Here is a 15,707-nt window from a genome sequence, read left to right as displayed (position 1 = left end):
ACTCATTTGCATTTGTGACACAAAACCAATAAACTTAAGCCGGATAAGAATGTCTGTGACATTCAGGCTGCAATATAGGTGCAAAGAAAGAGAGCCCTTAAACGCTTGTTTTTAGCTTTTCATTATGAGGCTTCATCAAGTTGATTCGCCTGCTGCTGTGTGGATTCATGAACTATATTTAAATAAAAAAATTGATTTTAAGCCATCTGATATCTGACTGCCACATGCCAGGAGATGCACATGGTTTCTGTGTGTGTGTGTGTGTGTGTGTGTGTGTGTGTGTGTGTGTGTGTGGGTAAGTGTTCTTCTCAATGTGATTAGATTAATGAGTTGCGTCTCCTCCTCTTAGTCAGTCACATTTCTCTTTACTCATGGTGAACTGGTTGGAGGCCCTCACAGAACGTCTTTCATCTTGTCGTCCATTCCTTTCTATTGAGTCACATGCCAAATAACAGCACACTCATCACCTCACACGCATCGCTGTCTGCCGTCAGTTGCTTCCAGTGAGTAGACAGGATATGGATGTGAAGGCGTCAAGACTGAAAAAGCTGCCATTACCCAACATTAGCGATGAGCAGAGGTTAGAAGAGGGAATGCGACTGTTGCTGTGTCAAGCATTTTGATATTGTCCATGTTGCTGCTTCACGTTGGAAGTCCTACTTATTATTTCCTTATTTTTACTGCTTCCTGGTTCATCGCTCTTCCTGCCGGTTTGACAAACATTTGACCAATTAGAGCTAAAAAGGGTGGGATTAAGAATGAGGACGTCATTTTCCCACACAGCTAGCTAGCTAGCTACATCCATGGAAAATAGCCCCCAGCCTTCCTGTCAACTGAAAAATGTCATTGTTGGGATGGATATATCACTTGAACAAACTGACTCCTTTCATAATAAGATATCTGTTAACTTGAACACAAGATCAGCATGAAGGAATGAAGTGAAACAACGCAGCAATTTAGGTCTGACTGTCAGGCTTCTAAAACTAATCAATCTACAGTGGATTTGAGAGATTATAGCAGCATTTGTTGGTAAGTAAGTATCAAATATTATAAGAGAGAGCTGGTTAGAAGAATAGAATGTGTTTATTACATTTTGAACCTAAAACCTCCAACACATCATCAAGACAAGGAACCTCGTACACCACCTGTCACATGGAAAATATATTGTTCCCAACAATATAGAAATTCAGCAATGGAAGTACTCTCTGGAGCCTTCTGCCTACGTCTGAGGCAAGAGCTTTATCCCCTGTGACAGCTGTCTGCTCATCACCTTGTTAAAAACAAGAGGGGAGATGGGGAGGGAGGAGTGGGTGAGATTATTTTCTCTTTATAGAGTCAGATAGTCTGTTTGGGGTGAGGTAGGATAGATGTGTAAGGAAGGTTATGTTTGATGTGGTGAGGAAAATGGTATTCTAACCCCCTTATAGCACCAGAATAAATCGTTAATCATGGATAAATAGGCTATGTGCTTGCATATGTAAATATAGTCTAAGTCAGGCATTGGATTAGCCTGTGTAAATGCTATTCGGCCCCAGTCTGGGACAAGATGTAAAGAGAACGGAGGGGATCGGTGACAGAATAGGGTTTAAACGTGACACTGAGAAGGAGTGATGTCAGATTAACCAGAGAGATGGAAGCCAGGCAGAGCTAAAGGAGTGAAAGAGGGTGAATGAGAGCGTGAGCCTTATTGAACAGATCCACACATGAGCCAGCATCCTGACTCACTGGCCCAGTTTACCGCCTTATGCAACAGGCCAGTGGAGTCCATTCACCCTCTCTCCTCTCTCATCGCTTGCTTCCAGGAAGGGCAGAGGCAGGAGGGCGGGGGGGGGGGCAGGGTGAAAGGGATAGCATTGGGGTGCAGCTGCATGATGAGCTGGGAAAGAGAGGGGGAAAGGACGGACGAGGAAGGACTGGAGTGGAAGAGAGATGGAGTATTTAACCACACTGTAGGACCTTGCCAGCATCCCTGCATGGTTGCTAAGGGAACCGCTTATTTGTCGGGAAGTGTCTTTCACTGTGACTCTTTTCCTCACACACACACTCTGCCTCTATAATTTCCTTTTCTCCGTCTGTTTTAAGACTGCTTCTTTCTCTTTTCGTGGACAGTGAAATGAAATCCAGTGATGCCCTGGGCGAGGGAATGAGTTCAGCCAGCCTGTGAAGGGGGGGGGGGCTGTTGAATGGTCGCAGGTCCCAGCTGAGTGTAATTCAAGGCCCTGTCTCTTCTCCAACAGAGGACGAGTGGATTATCTCAGTGTCCTTGACCCACTATACCCCCACTCTGTAGGCTGGCATAGAAAGGGTACATAGATAGGGTGGGTGGTGTGATGGTGGGCTGGCTGGCACAGAGATAAGAATGGAGCCATTGGCAGGCTGTTATGTAATATCTCAGAATCTGCATTTGAAACAAAGATTTTTGTCCCTGCTGTCTGCTTTTGGTCGCTTCAAGGCCAGCACCAGAATACAGAGAGACCACCTCTGTCCAGAATGAGTCAGGAAGCGAAAACATCACATTTCCCAACACACACAGTAACTGAACCTCAGATACAAAAGTGCAGACAAAGGCTTCACACAGATTTGGGTTTGGGGTTTTATTCACTCTTGAAAACAAGTGTTGCAACAAGGGTTTAAACTGGATGTCATCAGGACGGTGATTGGTCTATAGTGATGCTGGGTGATAAGCCAGACACAGCACTGCATTAAAAAATGCAGGGGGCCACTTTGGTGGGGGTGTGTTGCTACGGGTACCGATTAGAGGAGGAAATATGATCCAGGAAGTCCAGTTTGAGTGATAGATCCATGAGTTTGACACCATCAGATGTTTTATGTTAGTTATTAATTGTAATCTACTGTACAGGAATGTGTGCTTGTGCCTTTTTTCAGCCATGATGGCTGCAGCCATATCGACGCAGCCAGTGGTGTAGTGCAGGGCCTATACAGGTGTACGGCATATACCCACTTCTAAACCCCCTCAGATGCGTGTCATTCAGTTTTGTACTGCAAGACATTTTTTTTCTTAGGATAATGAAGGCATGACCCGCGTTACTTGACTTCTGATTGGCTAGTACTCGTTGCCTTTGTTGGCTGGGTGTGTTAGATTTAAGCATGAGGAGTAATGATTGATTAGGGTAAGCCAATCAGAGGCAGGGTAGGCCACAATTGGCACAGAAATTAAGAGCATACTCGCATCTCCAGGCATCACTGGTACAGAACAAAAGCAGTGAAAACCAACTCATTCTGTACTCTAACTTTGGCATTTCAGTTTTGATTTAATCAGCGTTTGCCATTCATTTCTGACCCCTTCTGTCAATAGGTTTTTAGCTGTTGTGAGTACTTATCTTGAATTTCCATTTCCTCTCTAAGGAAGTGGTGTTATTCTACTATTTTCCAAAGTATAGCAAAACCTGCAGCCAGTATAGTAGAAATCATACAAACAATGATGTTACCATAAGTACAGTTCAGACGCTCTTTCAAAAACAAACCGTGTCACTACTCCTGTGAGTTTAGTTGCAGTGCAAACGTAGCCACACGCACTGCAGACGACACAGAGGAAATGGGATGGAAGAAACACAGTTAATGCGAACAGCACAGAGTGAGACAGTGGGTATAGAGATAAATAGTACAGATAGGATGTGGAAACATGAGTAAGAGATGTACCAGTAGTGTGACAGCAGTAAGGGTGATTAACAGAGCTGCAGAGGCATGGCTGGTGTTTGCAGTAACCTGTATCAGCCATTAGTGTGTTCCAGTCTTGGTGAGTGTGCGTAGGCTTATGTTTTTGTGTATCGGAGGGGGTTATGCAGTGGAAGACTGAGGGGGTATGCTGTGTACTGACAGCTGGCTTCTATAAATAAATGTCGCAGGCAGGGGGGAGACGCAGAGGGGGAGAGAGAAAGAACGAGGGAGCGGAGAAGAGTGACAAATAAAGGGGAAGGAAGGGGGAGAGAACTGAGGATGGGAGGGCTGATAGAGAGCGACTGATACAGATGTACCGAGAGACTTAAAAGAATGTGGTGAGTGTCCTGCGCTCGGGTCATGACTGACTGAACACGCACCACATGTCACCGCAGTCTCAACCAATCAGCAGCCCCGGGTAGGACCATGTGCCCCCTGGATGCTGCCATCTTTTGTGTCACGACAGAGGATCACAAAGTCTGTTGCTGTTACATTTTTATCTCACATCAGTGTTGCCCCGTCGTGTTTTGACTCTCTTGTGTGTGTGACGCAGGAACTCTATCAAATCCAGGAAACAAAAGAAAAGGAGACAGAAACAAAGAAAAAAAACAGAGAGAAAGGAAGAGAAAGAGAGTGAGAAAAGACAGGAGACAGACAGGACAAGGACCAGACAGAAATGCTTACATGAATCTCTGTAAATGTGACTTTTGAAGACCACATGGTTTACATTGAACCACAGTGACGCTCCCTCCATTAATTTGTCATGCAGTCGGTCACTGAGCCTTGTCGGATCACGTCCTGTCGTCTAGCTGCTTGCTAACAACTGACTAAGACGTACTGTATCACTGACACCGGCGACTTTCACTTTCCCGCCTCCTGTTACACCATTTCATTGCCTTCCAAAGTGGCTTGTGTGCGGGTATGTGTGTGAACGTGTGTGTGTGTTGCATTTTGCTTATGAGGTGGCGGGCCGGGTTTGGTTTCCTGTCTTGGCACAGCTCTGAAACACTGAACACCTGCCTGTCTCACTGCCTAACTGATGTACCCATCTTGCCTATCTTACCTGTCATTGTGCTTGTCATAGTACCTCCATGTTTCCTTTTACATGTTTTTAAATCATGTGATCTTTTTTTTTTCTCCTGTGTTTATAAGCTTTCTGCCAGAAATCCCTGTCTTTCTGGCAGAAAGCCATTCAGTTTTCAGGCTGCTGTAGCTTTCCTTCATTTCTTTAAACTGAATGACAGGAGTGACAAGAGGAGGCTAAAGATGTGAGAGAGGACACAGTGAGATTAGGGAGGGGGATAGAGGAAGATAACATGGCCCCAGCAGTGCGTAGGTGGGGTCATGTTATCAGGCTACATCAGGACATGAGAAGCTGTCTTCCTGACTTCCTCTGTTTCTGCTTGCATAGCAAACCATCAGCAGACTTGTGAAAGAGTTTCTGTGGGAAGACAGTCACATGCTTGTAATGTACTGTAGCTTAGTGATGGTGTGCACATGTGTCAGGAAGAGACGGACATACAGAGAGGAAGGGAGCGCTTGTTTCAGAGATACTCGCGTTAGATACTACCATGTATATGCAACAGTCTCTGTATCTGCAATCTATCATCTAAACAACATCCTGACACTGTTAGAAGAGCTGGCAACGTGCCGATAGTGGTTCATCTTCCACTTTTTATTGACATCTCAATATGAACTACCATGTAAATGGATAAACAATAATAGGAAATTTATTATTAAATACCTCTGAAGTGGACAGGATGCTGTCATTCTCCAAACCATTGACTTGACTTAGTTGCTCTGCTGCAAATATACAAGATGTTTGGTTTGAACTTTGTTAGCAATGTCATTTTGTGCGTTTTTATCCTGGTCAGCTTTTTAAATTCTGCCATGTTAGCAGTTGTGGTTAGTTTACAGTGTGTCTTGAATGTTGTGTGATACAAGCATGATATATAAAGATACACTCCTCTTGTCTTCATTGTAGCTGACATTCTGTCTTCCACTTAGGCCCATTTGTTTGCTGTAGTCAGTGTTTATTAGTTCAGAAAAATGTGCTTAGAGTTGTTGCAACAGTCCTTCGAAAAAAACACATTTGTGGTTTAATCCGCCTGCTAAATCTCCCTGCTCGTTCTGTCTCTTGTAAGATGTGGTTTCTATAAAAAGCTGGAATATTTGGGGCTTTTTGTTTCTTCGCCTTTGCCTAATGGAACACCATAAATGATTGTTTACAATTAAACAAAAGCAACTGGATGAGTGTCATCGGAGCTCCGAGGCCACAGCAGTGCATTAACAGAGTGGCGTGTTTGACCACACATCTTGAATTGAGAGCCGTCTGTAAAAGAACACCATCTAAATTAATCAGCTATTGCGTCTGATAGCCTCCCGGCAGCTCACCACGCTGCATGCCTGGAGAAACAAAGTGAATTCACTCTGACTGAGACGTCCTCACACTTCCTGTCCTCTGTCTGACTGTGGTGTCTCTCTCTGCTCTGTCCCTGCAGCCTCTAGCACAGTGGTGGAGGCTGATGCCCAAAGATGCTGCCAAGATGCCGGAGAGCGCGTGGAAGCTGGTCTTCTACACCATGTCGTGGTCATACAGCACCTACCTGCTCTTCTTTACTTCCTACTCCTTTTTCCATGACCCGCCCTCTGTCTTCTACAGTAAGATACACACGTTCATTTGGTAACACTTGTATTAAGGTACACATCTTCACTATTAACTAGCTTCTTATTAGCATGCATATTTGTAGCATATTGGCTCATTATTAGTCACTATAGATTACTTTTTAATGACTTATTCTGTGTGACCACATTCTACTACTTTAAGGCCAAAAGTTTTCCCTCAAAAGTTTCCCTAATAACTACATATTGATAGTAATTAAGAAGTTGTTTTACATGAGTTACGATGTTCGTAACATAAGCCTTAATAACTAATAACCTAAATCCCAGCAATATAATGGTTTAAATAATATGTTCGAAATTAAATTTACACCTTTAACTCCTTCTCTTTGTTTGAAGCTGGTCCAAATTAGATAAATGTTGACCTCATAAAAAGTTTGTTTACTTTTACAGTAACTGAGTCACTCTTTCACCTCTGGGTAGATAAGGAAGTCATTTTAATCTAATGAAAAAGCGGTCAGCATGACCTGTGGAGACTCTGTGGGGGTATAATGCTACTTTGAGTATTCAAATAGAGAGATATTTTATTCACGGGAGTGCATACAGGATTTGACCAGCTTGGTGGACCAACATTTAAAAGAACTGAGCTGCATGATTGTACCTAATGGAGAATAGTCATGACAGAGAGTTGGTGTGATGACTATTGCTGTATCGCTAATGGAGGATAAATGTGTAATGGGGATTCAATTTGTAATCCAGATATGTCTTTTCTAGTCTCTTTGCCTCTTCCGTCAGACATGGAGGTGTCAAGGCTCCAGTCCGACTCTTAGTGGAGCTAGCAAAGGCTGGTTGACAGTGCCAGGTTCATCTTTAATAGCTGCGTCACCTCTAATAGCTGTCAGCCTGAGATGTTTACAGAGGCTGTGTAATGTGGCTGGACCGTTAGAGAGAGAGCAGGGGTGAGAGATGTGAGGCTTAAAAGAGGAGGCGAAAATTTGGAAAATTAGGAGAAATCAAAGTAACACAGTGGCAGAAGTGAAGATGGGCAGAGCGTCTGTATTCTGAAGAAAAAAAGCTTCGTTTTCCAGCTCCCATGCCTCCATTGGCAGCTCTTCTGTTGTGATCCATCTCAGCAGCCTTCTCCTCAATGTTTAATGACGGAAGGACCAATCAATAAACATTACGCTAGGCCTCAACGTAACCCCATCCCACTGGAGGCAAACCTCACTCAAACATTGGAGGAGAAAGTTTCCGTCCAACATCTGATAGGTTTCTGAGGCTCAAGCTAGCCTAGCAGCCTCAGTGCACTTTGGAAACCCCCTCCTAAGGTTGAACCTGATTCCTCCATCTTCCTCTACATACAAACTACCCCAGCTGACCCTTCACATCTGGTATCCCCTCATCCCTCCACCTGACCATGGAAGTCAGGAGAATTGCATCAGTTTAATGCAGCTTTATTTACCTTAACGGTTGCAAACGGTTTAAAATGTCTTTGTCTCCAGTCTCCACAGTCATTTATAAACTGCAGTTCATGCCGTCTTAACACGTGCTGACAAACAACTGCCTTCTTGACTTGAGCTGGTACTGATAAGCAGTGAGCCTGGAGTGAATCGGTCTGTTGGCATGTGTGTGTTTCCAGCTCTGTGATAGTTACCATACAGCCACCTCCCTCTGTTTTATCATATGAGCAACAGGCTGAGATGCACAACTACAAACAGCAAGAAAGCAAATGGCAAGAGGGAAAATAATAGTTACAATACATGAGACAAAAAAAGCTCTGAGGGAGTGCATAGTGTACCCTACTACACTCTGCACATGGCTTTAAATGTATTTTTATTGTATGAAATGTTTAATTTTTAATCTGCGTCTGGTTTCAAATCTGTGTCAAAATGTATACTGAAAGCAAATTATGGTGATTGGCTGATGGCAGTCATAGTTTTTGAAATGCACAAGGACTGTGCACATGTGACAGTTTAAAGAGAGTAAGACTTACACTGCAGTGTGTTTTCACTGAATGGCTATTAAAGTGTGGCATGTTGCTGTAGTGCCACCTACAGACAGAACGTCATCAAATATGTTTTTGATTGATCAGGCGAAATAGCTGTAACTATAGCATAAAGTAAAACAATATGGCAGCCTCATCAATCACTTGAAATCTCTCAGTCAAGTTTTGCTGTATCCTGCTAGCAAACACACAGACAGACAAAGGAAAATGAACGAAAACATAACCTCTTTGGTGAAAGAATAAGTAAAGCTGACAGATCACGGCTTGCTGAATTAAGATCGTGAGCTGATTTCAAACTAAAAGCTGACATACTCGATGTGCTCTCAGTGTGCGTCAGGCTCTAACCTCTCCTCACATTTCCTGCCTGTTTGACCAGACTGGAAGAGCGGTATGTCAGTGCCTGCAGACATCGCCATAGCCTACCTGATCCAGGGCAGCTTCTACGGCCACTCCATCTATGCTACAGTCTACATGGACGCATGGAGGAAGGACTCAGCTGTCATGGTGGTGCACCACATCATCACTCTGGCACTCATCATCTTCTCCTACGCCTTCAGGTATTTTTACCTGGTTTAATGTCGCACCTGTTAAGTCTCAAAAGATCTGATTTTGATGTCCCACCATTCAGTCACGATTGTATGATCAGGACACACACAAGTCACAAGTAAACTACAATCTGGTCATTGTAGTCAGTTAACAGGCTTTCAAAGCCAGGTACTAGTGAATGGCGCCCGAAATATATCCCAAATAAATCAAAAAATGTGCTTGGTTTGTTTGTTCTTATTAGCACTGAAGCACCAACATACACAGGTGTGCATAACTGGTACGCAGGTTCACATGCATGACAGCAAAGAAGGATTAACAGCATCAGCTGGTCTGCATGGAGCCATGAAACACTGTTCAAAATGTTAAGACTGCAGCCAGCCATTCAAATGCAACTGGATACGATAGATAACAGTGACCTGCTGCGTATAAGCTGACCTATGTGTACACATGCTGCACCGTATGTTCCCTGCCCCTCAGGTACCACAACGTAGGGATTCTGGTGTTGTTCCTCCACGATATCAATGACATCCAGCTGGAGTTCTCCAAGCTCAACATCTACTTGAAGTCTAGAGGAGGAGGCTATCACCTGCTCAACGACGTGCTGTCCAACATGGGCTCTGTCAGCTTCAGCATCACTTGGTGAGGCTCAACAAACACACACACACACACACACACACACACACACACACACACACACAAAGACACACACACTTTCTGTCTTTGTCACAGTTTTGGTAGTCTTGGCAGCTTTTTTCTGTCTGGTTCTTTTTTGCTCATGAAGTCACTGTTGTCTGTCTCTCTCAGGTTCTGGTTCCGTCTCTACTGGTTCCCTCTCAAAGTGCTGTATGCCACATGTGTGTCCAGCCTCCAGTCTGTCCCCAGCATCCCCTTCTACTTCTTCTTCAACGCTCTTCTCTTGGCGTTGCTGCTCATGAATATCTACTGGTTCCTGGTGAGGACACACAGGTTTTTTTTTTTCTCCAAATCAAGAAAGCATTTGTGATGAGTCTTCAGAGAACCTGATCTATTTGTGTTTCCTGTTTCCCTCTCCTGTTCTGCGTAGTTCATTGTGGCTTTCGTGGTGAAGGTGCTAAAGGTGAAGGAGGTGAACGACGTCAGGGAGTACGAGGATGAGGACGGCAGCAATGCGGCAGCGGGCCTGCTCAAAGACCCTCATGCAGAAAACAGCGATGATGGTGCTGGACATCACATCTCTGCCCAGGGGTGAGCTGCACCTACAGACCCCCTCATTTGTTTAATCTGACGACGAGACCTCAGCTCAGGATGGAAAAATACCACCAGCCAACCGCTGGCAGATTTTCACAGTAAATGCTGAGTTTGTTTTCACCAGCAGCAGGTTTGGCAGGAAACCGAACCAGCAGTTTAAGCAGCTATTTGTAGAATTTCCACATCAATAAATCATTGGTTTTAAGACGAGAGCAGGCCTGGTGCAGTGTAACAGTTTTTACACGGGTGTTAAGTTCTGATACCAACAGCTGACCCAATGCTACAAGATGGAGAACTGGGCTTTACCAACAGAAACGCTTTATGGATAAACACTCACAAAGGTTATTTAAAGGTGTGAGAAACCACAACACAAGGATACAAGGATACTGTAATATTCTAAATCAACAGAACTGAGGCTCTATAGTCATGCTAGCAGCTCCATGTGCTGAGACTCGTTAAAGAAGTGCTTTGAGCCAAATGCTAACATTAGCTAACGTGTTCACAGTGACAATGTGACCGTGCTGATGTTTAGCTGCTATAAAGTTTACCTCCATAGTTTAGCATGCTAACATTTGCTAATTAGCACTGAACCAGAAGTACAGCTGAGGCTGATGGAAATAATATTAATAAATATGTCTCATAATGACATCATTTGTGATAACATAGCATAATAAAATAAGCAACGCAGGCCTTGCAAAACGTTTGCTGGTAACATCTACAGTTAGTTATTGTAGCTCATGGACAAATAAGTCAGTGTCGTGTGCCTACCTGTCCTTGCAGTTATTGTAATGATTATTATGAATCTATAAGAGGAGATTGAGTAGAACAATAAGGAGATTTACACGTAGTTTGTTCCAATCTGTGCAGCTTTTATATACTTCCAAAGAGGCCATTGTGTTGTGTCGTAGTGGTCTCCTCTAGTGTGTTAGTGAGTACTCAGCACTTTGCAATAGTGAGCTTTAAGCAAGAAAAATGCTAACTTGACTAAAACCAAGGTGTTTATCTGAAGTTATGGGTCCATCTGTCTTTATTTGAGGAGCTGCCTTTAGCCTCCTGGCTGACTGTCATGTGCACCTCTATCATCTGCTGCTGATTAGCATGTCAGCCTTTGACCACTGACACTCTGGAAGACCCTGAAACTGCTCACTCGCTTTTTAGTCAGTTCAGAATAATCACGGAAAAAAACTGACGCTGTGTGAGATTTGACAACTGAAGCAGGTGCAGAATTTATCCCCATTGGCCTTTTCTGCTCCTCTGAAGGCAGGAGTAGCTGCAGAAAGTGCAGGTCTCCCACTGGGCTTGTGTAACGAGCGGCCCTCAAAAGTAGATAGGATCAAAGAGCCTGAGACCATATGGAGATGTGATTATGTGGCACTCCTTATCTGCCTGGCCTTGAACTCTGCTGATATCCTCTGTGCCTGCTAAACCTTCACATCTGCTGATCGCCTCACTTGACAAGCTTATTCTCTCCTTCTCGCTGCCATGCTGTCCGGGGCTCCTTCACTCTCACCTCCCTGACTCTCTGTTGTCTCTCCTTGCAGGAAGCACGCGCAGAACGGGGTCACCAAGGACAAGCATTTATAACAGGCTCTCTGTCGCCACCACCTGGCACTAGGCTACGAGTACAAGCAAGACAAGACGCCCTCCTTGGACGGCTCACGCTCAAAACGTGGCCAAAGGGAAGAGTGTCACAAAAAAGAAAAAGGAAGGGAAATAGCGAGTTAGGCCGTGAGGTGTTTTTACTCTTTTTATTTGTTTTAGAACATTTCATTTCATCACTGTCGTTTTGTTTTCAGTTTTGTTTTTATTAGAGCACTGTGAATGTTATTTCAGGTGACTTTTTTTTTTTTTGTCTTACTGTTGCTAACTTTACATGATAGATTCAGTAGAAACAAACCTGTTTGAGTGAGAGTTGGACTGCGGTTGTCACGCACAGCAGCGCGGGGTGTCATAATCACCGCCATCACCCTGAACAGCGCTGCAGCACCCAGGAAGGTAAAGGTTTAGACCTGTAGTGGTTCTGTAGCCACTTAGACTTACAGTAACCTTTAGTACTTTAGACAATAAGGGTGAGCTGTGTTTGCTGTCAGTGAAACGTTTCCTAAAGAAGTCCTCTTCCTTTGCTCTCTTCATCTTCCGTCCGTCCTCTCTATGAAGAGAAAAGGCTTAAAAAAAAAAAAAAAAAAAACGTTGAAAAGGGAAACACTGCATCGTCGTTTTCAGTATTGTTGTTCTCAGGCGTGAGAGCCTGCCTGGCACTGTCTGGTGTCTGGTGCTGTTTCACCACATGTATTGATTTTCATATCATTGCACATGTCAGCGGTGGCGACCGCACAGCTCTGCCCCCCCCCCCCCCCCATCCATTAGTTGGAATTGAAAACCCACATTGGTTGTGTCGGTACGTGTGTCCGGATGTGGAGAGTATGGATGTAGCCGAATCTTTTGAACTCAAAGCCCTTCTTTTCACAACATTTCACCTCCTCTGATTTCTTTCATCTATTTTTCTCTTGTACTGATGATCAACAGGTTTTGGGAAATACTCACTTGGCATTCTTGTATAGAAAAAGTTTTTTTTTTAATTATGTTTAATTGTCTTTGTGTGTCGCAAAGCATCTGTTGCTGCACTGACATGAAGGCATACAAGCTGATTGCTGGTTTAATGACGGCAAATGGCTGGAATTGATTGACTGGGTTTCGCTGTCATCCTGTCATCATGAATTTAATTTAATTTGTTTAAACAGTATGAATCTCAATAACATTTATAACCAGTTCATGGGTGGTGGCGGCTATGGGGTTCACAGATAATTGGAACAATAGCCCAGAACTTGTGTAAAGATAAAAATCAGTATGATAAAAACATTATATATGCACACATTATGATATTCAGGAATGCATGACATCGAATGATTTTGGAGATATGCTATGAAATTGTCTTACAAACAAACAATGAAGAAAAAAAATCCTCTCACTATGTAATCATAATGTCTTTATTAATGTCCTAAAAGTGATGTTTTGTGAAGCAGCCGGAACCACTGAACACATGACAAACACGCAAACCAGTGCGATAAACCCTCGTAGCATTTACATGCGGGTGCTTCAGAGCTCAAGACACATTAAGAAACGGGAAGGGACGACATTGAACTCCCAGAAATCCCACACATGGGAAGATTCTTGATGTCATCTGTAATTGGAAGCCATTAAACGAAGCTCCAGGGAAAGAGACCCGTTTCACTCGACTGGTTTCACTGGTTTACTGTGCGCGTGTTGGTGGATTCCGCTGCTGCACCTGTTGAAAATAAGGGATGTTTCTACTCTTCCGACCGTCTCGATCAAATTCAAGCTCTTGTTTCGATGAACAGCATGCTTGTGCTGCTGGAGCAGGCCGCAGATGTCGTCTGTCTGTTTTAATTTATCTGTCTGTCTTCCACAAAGCCCTCGTACAACACTTGGGGGAAGAAACTAACTTTTAATTTTACATTAAACTGTCACTATTATTGCTGTAGTTCAGGTTATTGTTGTTGATTTTTTTTTTCCTTTTTGTTATTTTTTTTTTTTTTTTGGAATTGCTGCTGTTATTCTTTTTTTTTTTTTTTCCTCAGAGCACTGTCGGTATTCCAGTTGTGTTGTTTTATTTTTTTCTGCTGTGTATGAGTCGGTGATAGTCTGCTCAGATCAGATGTTTCCAGGGACCAGGGAGAGACGTTTTGTTCACCTACATCAGAATTTAGTCTCAGATCTCTTCCTTTTAATCTGAATGCTGGCTCACACTCATTTTACTGTAGTCATTATACAGCTGTACTGTAAGTAACACGGCTTATCAAACATGTTACAAACACGTTCAGAGTCCTGTGGCTGACTGGTTTTACTAGCATGCTGATGTGGCAGGAAGTGACCTCCAAGGTCCTCCCTGCTCAACTGTGAGACTAGAATATCCATAGTTTGCTGATATTTTTGTTATACGATGACAGGGAAGGGAAGTTTGCAGTGAACCCCCAAAGACCTGTGATCTGGATTAGGTGTGAGTCTTCCCTCGCGTCTGGTGTGGTACCGTGTGCAGAAGCGCGCCTTCAGTCTCTCCGTCACTCTCCCATTGTGTCATACTGCAAACGGTCCTGTGATGTCACGTGTGAACGAGTAACTGCGACGAGGGGTGGGCGATATGGCGACGTGAGAGAAATTGGCTGAACATATCTGAGGCCTTTGTGGGCAGTGATGTAAATCAGTGAGATGTTTCATGGCAATATTGGATTTTATAGTTTTGCGTCTGAAGTGCTTTGTCTTTTCAAGTATTTTCTCTGATGGGTTACCCGAAAGCTGCAGCGACCAGCAGCTGTGAATTAGATAACGCTTAATTCGGTTGATTTTTTTTTTTTAGAAGATGTATTGTACGACCATGTATATCAGTATCAAAAGAAAGCATTTATATTGCGAAAGAGGATTTTTGTCCGTGTCGCCCACCCCTGACTGCTACCCACATGGGACAAAACTATCCGAAATTGAAGGAAAAAAAACATTTGAGGGGTTTGTTTATTGTTCTTTCTGTATGGACTCGGCTGATTCGATACAACACTGGCCTGCAGTTCGGGCCATATTTGGTTGACGCTGTTGGAAGCAGGTTGCGCGTGAAGCTCAGTTCAGTCAGACGACTCGTGACGAACAGAAGTGTGTGAATGTGTAGACTTGAAGTGTGACGTCTGAACTCGTCACTTCCCGTTCGCTAACGGTGAGAGCAGCTCAGAGACGATCAGGGGGTGATGGCAGGATGTGACACTGTGTTTGCAGCAGCATTGATGAGGCCGCCTTATCACAAAGCTTCCTGTGGATTTGGGTCATAGTGAGTGGAGGATATATGTGAGGTCTAGACTCTGATCATGTACTAAATCAGCTCAGAGGATAATTAAGGGACTGACGGTTAAATGGGCAGCATTTGCAAACTAATCAGTAAAGCAGCTGCATTGATTCGGCTGCCTTGCTGCAGATGCTGCGGTGGATTTGTGTTGCATGTGAACAGAGAATGACAGATTTGGAGTCCAGGCTTCGACCTCGTCACTCCTCGTTTCCAACACATAGAAAAATTTAGGGAGTGACGATAAAAGAAGCAGCATCGACGGTACTTCTTTCTGCCTGAACTGGCCGGCAGGCCTCACTCCATCACGACGCAAAGTATCGTCACGAACGGTTCGATTGTGCCAAAACGTCCACCCAAATTATGAGGCAAGTGTTTGCGGGAGCGAAGAGCAGAGCGAATAGGGAACGACGGGCAGATAAGCCCTGCAGGTATTTCTTATAAATTGCACTGTAATTTATTAGTATTATTTTTATTGTTCATTAGTAGATCAAAATTAGAAAAGGGAAGGGAGAATTTGGGAATTTTTATGACTTTCTGGGAAGAATCAGTGACTAAAACTCTTATTAGCTGAAATGTATTTTAATGATACATGTTTTTTTGGACCATTGATACACGCCGTGAGCGGTACAAATTGCCCCGTTTTCTTTTTCAAACTGAATTTGACCACTTGATAAAGACACTTGCTCTTTTGTAATGCAATTTTAATACCATTCAGCCAATGTTATCGTTTCATTTTTTTCCCCATAAAATAAAACATGTCGGTAAACAAGAGACACGCTCCCC

General features: G+C 43.6%; 1 protein-coding gene across 2 annotated transcripts in view; it reads left to right on the top strand.

Annotated features, from left to right (window-relative positions):
* The window catches only part of cers1 (ceramide synthase 1), a 30,129-nt gene extending 14,434 nt beyond the window's left edge, over positions 1-15,695 (top strand). Inside the window, exons 2-7 of one of the 2 annotated variants that reach the window (XM_076725952.1) lie at positions 6,180-6,339; positions 8,679-8,859; positions 9,326-9,487; positions 9,653-9,800; positions 9,912-10,072; positions 11,617-15,695. In XM_076725952.1, coding sequence (XP_076582067.1) covers positions 6,180-6,339; positions 8,679-8,859; positions 9,326-9,487; positions 9,653-9,800; positions 9,912-10,072; positions 11,617-11,659 — 855 coding nt within the window. In that variant the 3' untranslated portion in view covers positions 11,660-15,695. The remainder of the gene's footprint in view (positions 1-6,179; positions 6,340-8,678; positions 8,860-9,325; positions 9,488-9,652; positions 9,801-9,911; positions 10,073-11,616) is intronic. The other variant, XM_076725953.1, reaches the window with a different exon arrangement.
* Positions 15,696-15,707: the final 12 nt, after the last annotated feature.

The sequence above is a fragment of the Chaetodon auriga genome, chromosome 3, assembly GCF_051107435.1.
Source record: "Chaetodon auriga isolate fChaAug3 chromosome 3, fChaAug3.hap1, whole genome shotgun sequence".
Classification (NCBI taxonomy): Eukaryota; Metazoa; Chordata; class Actinopteri; order Chaetodontiformes; family Chaetodontidae; genus Chaetodon; species Chaetodon auriga.
Note: the sequence above shows the minus strand (reverse complement) of the source record. Positions and strands in the feature narration are given on the sequence as shown.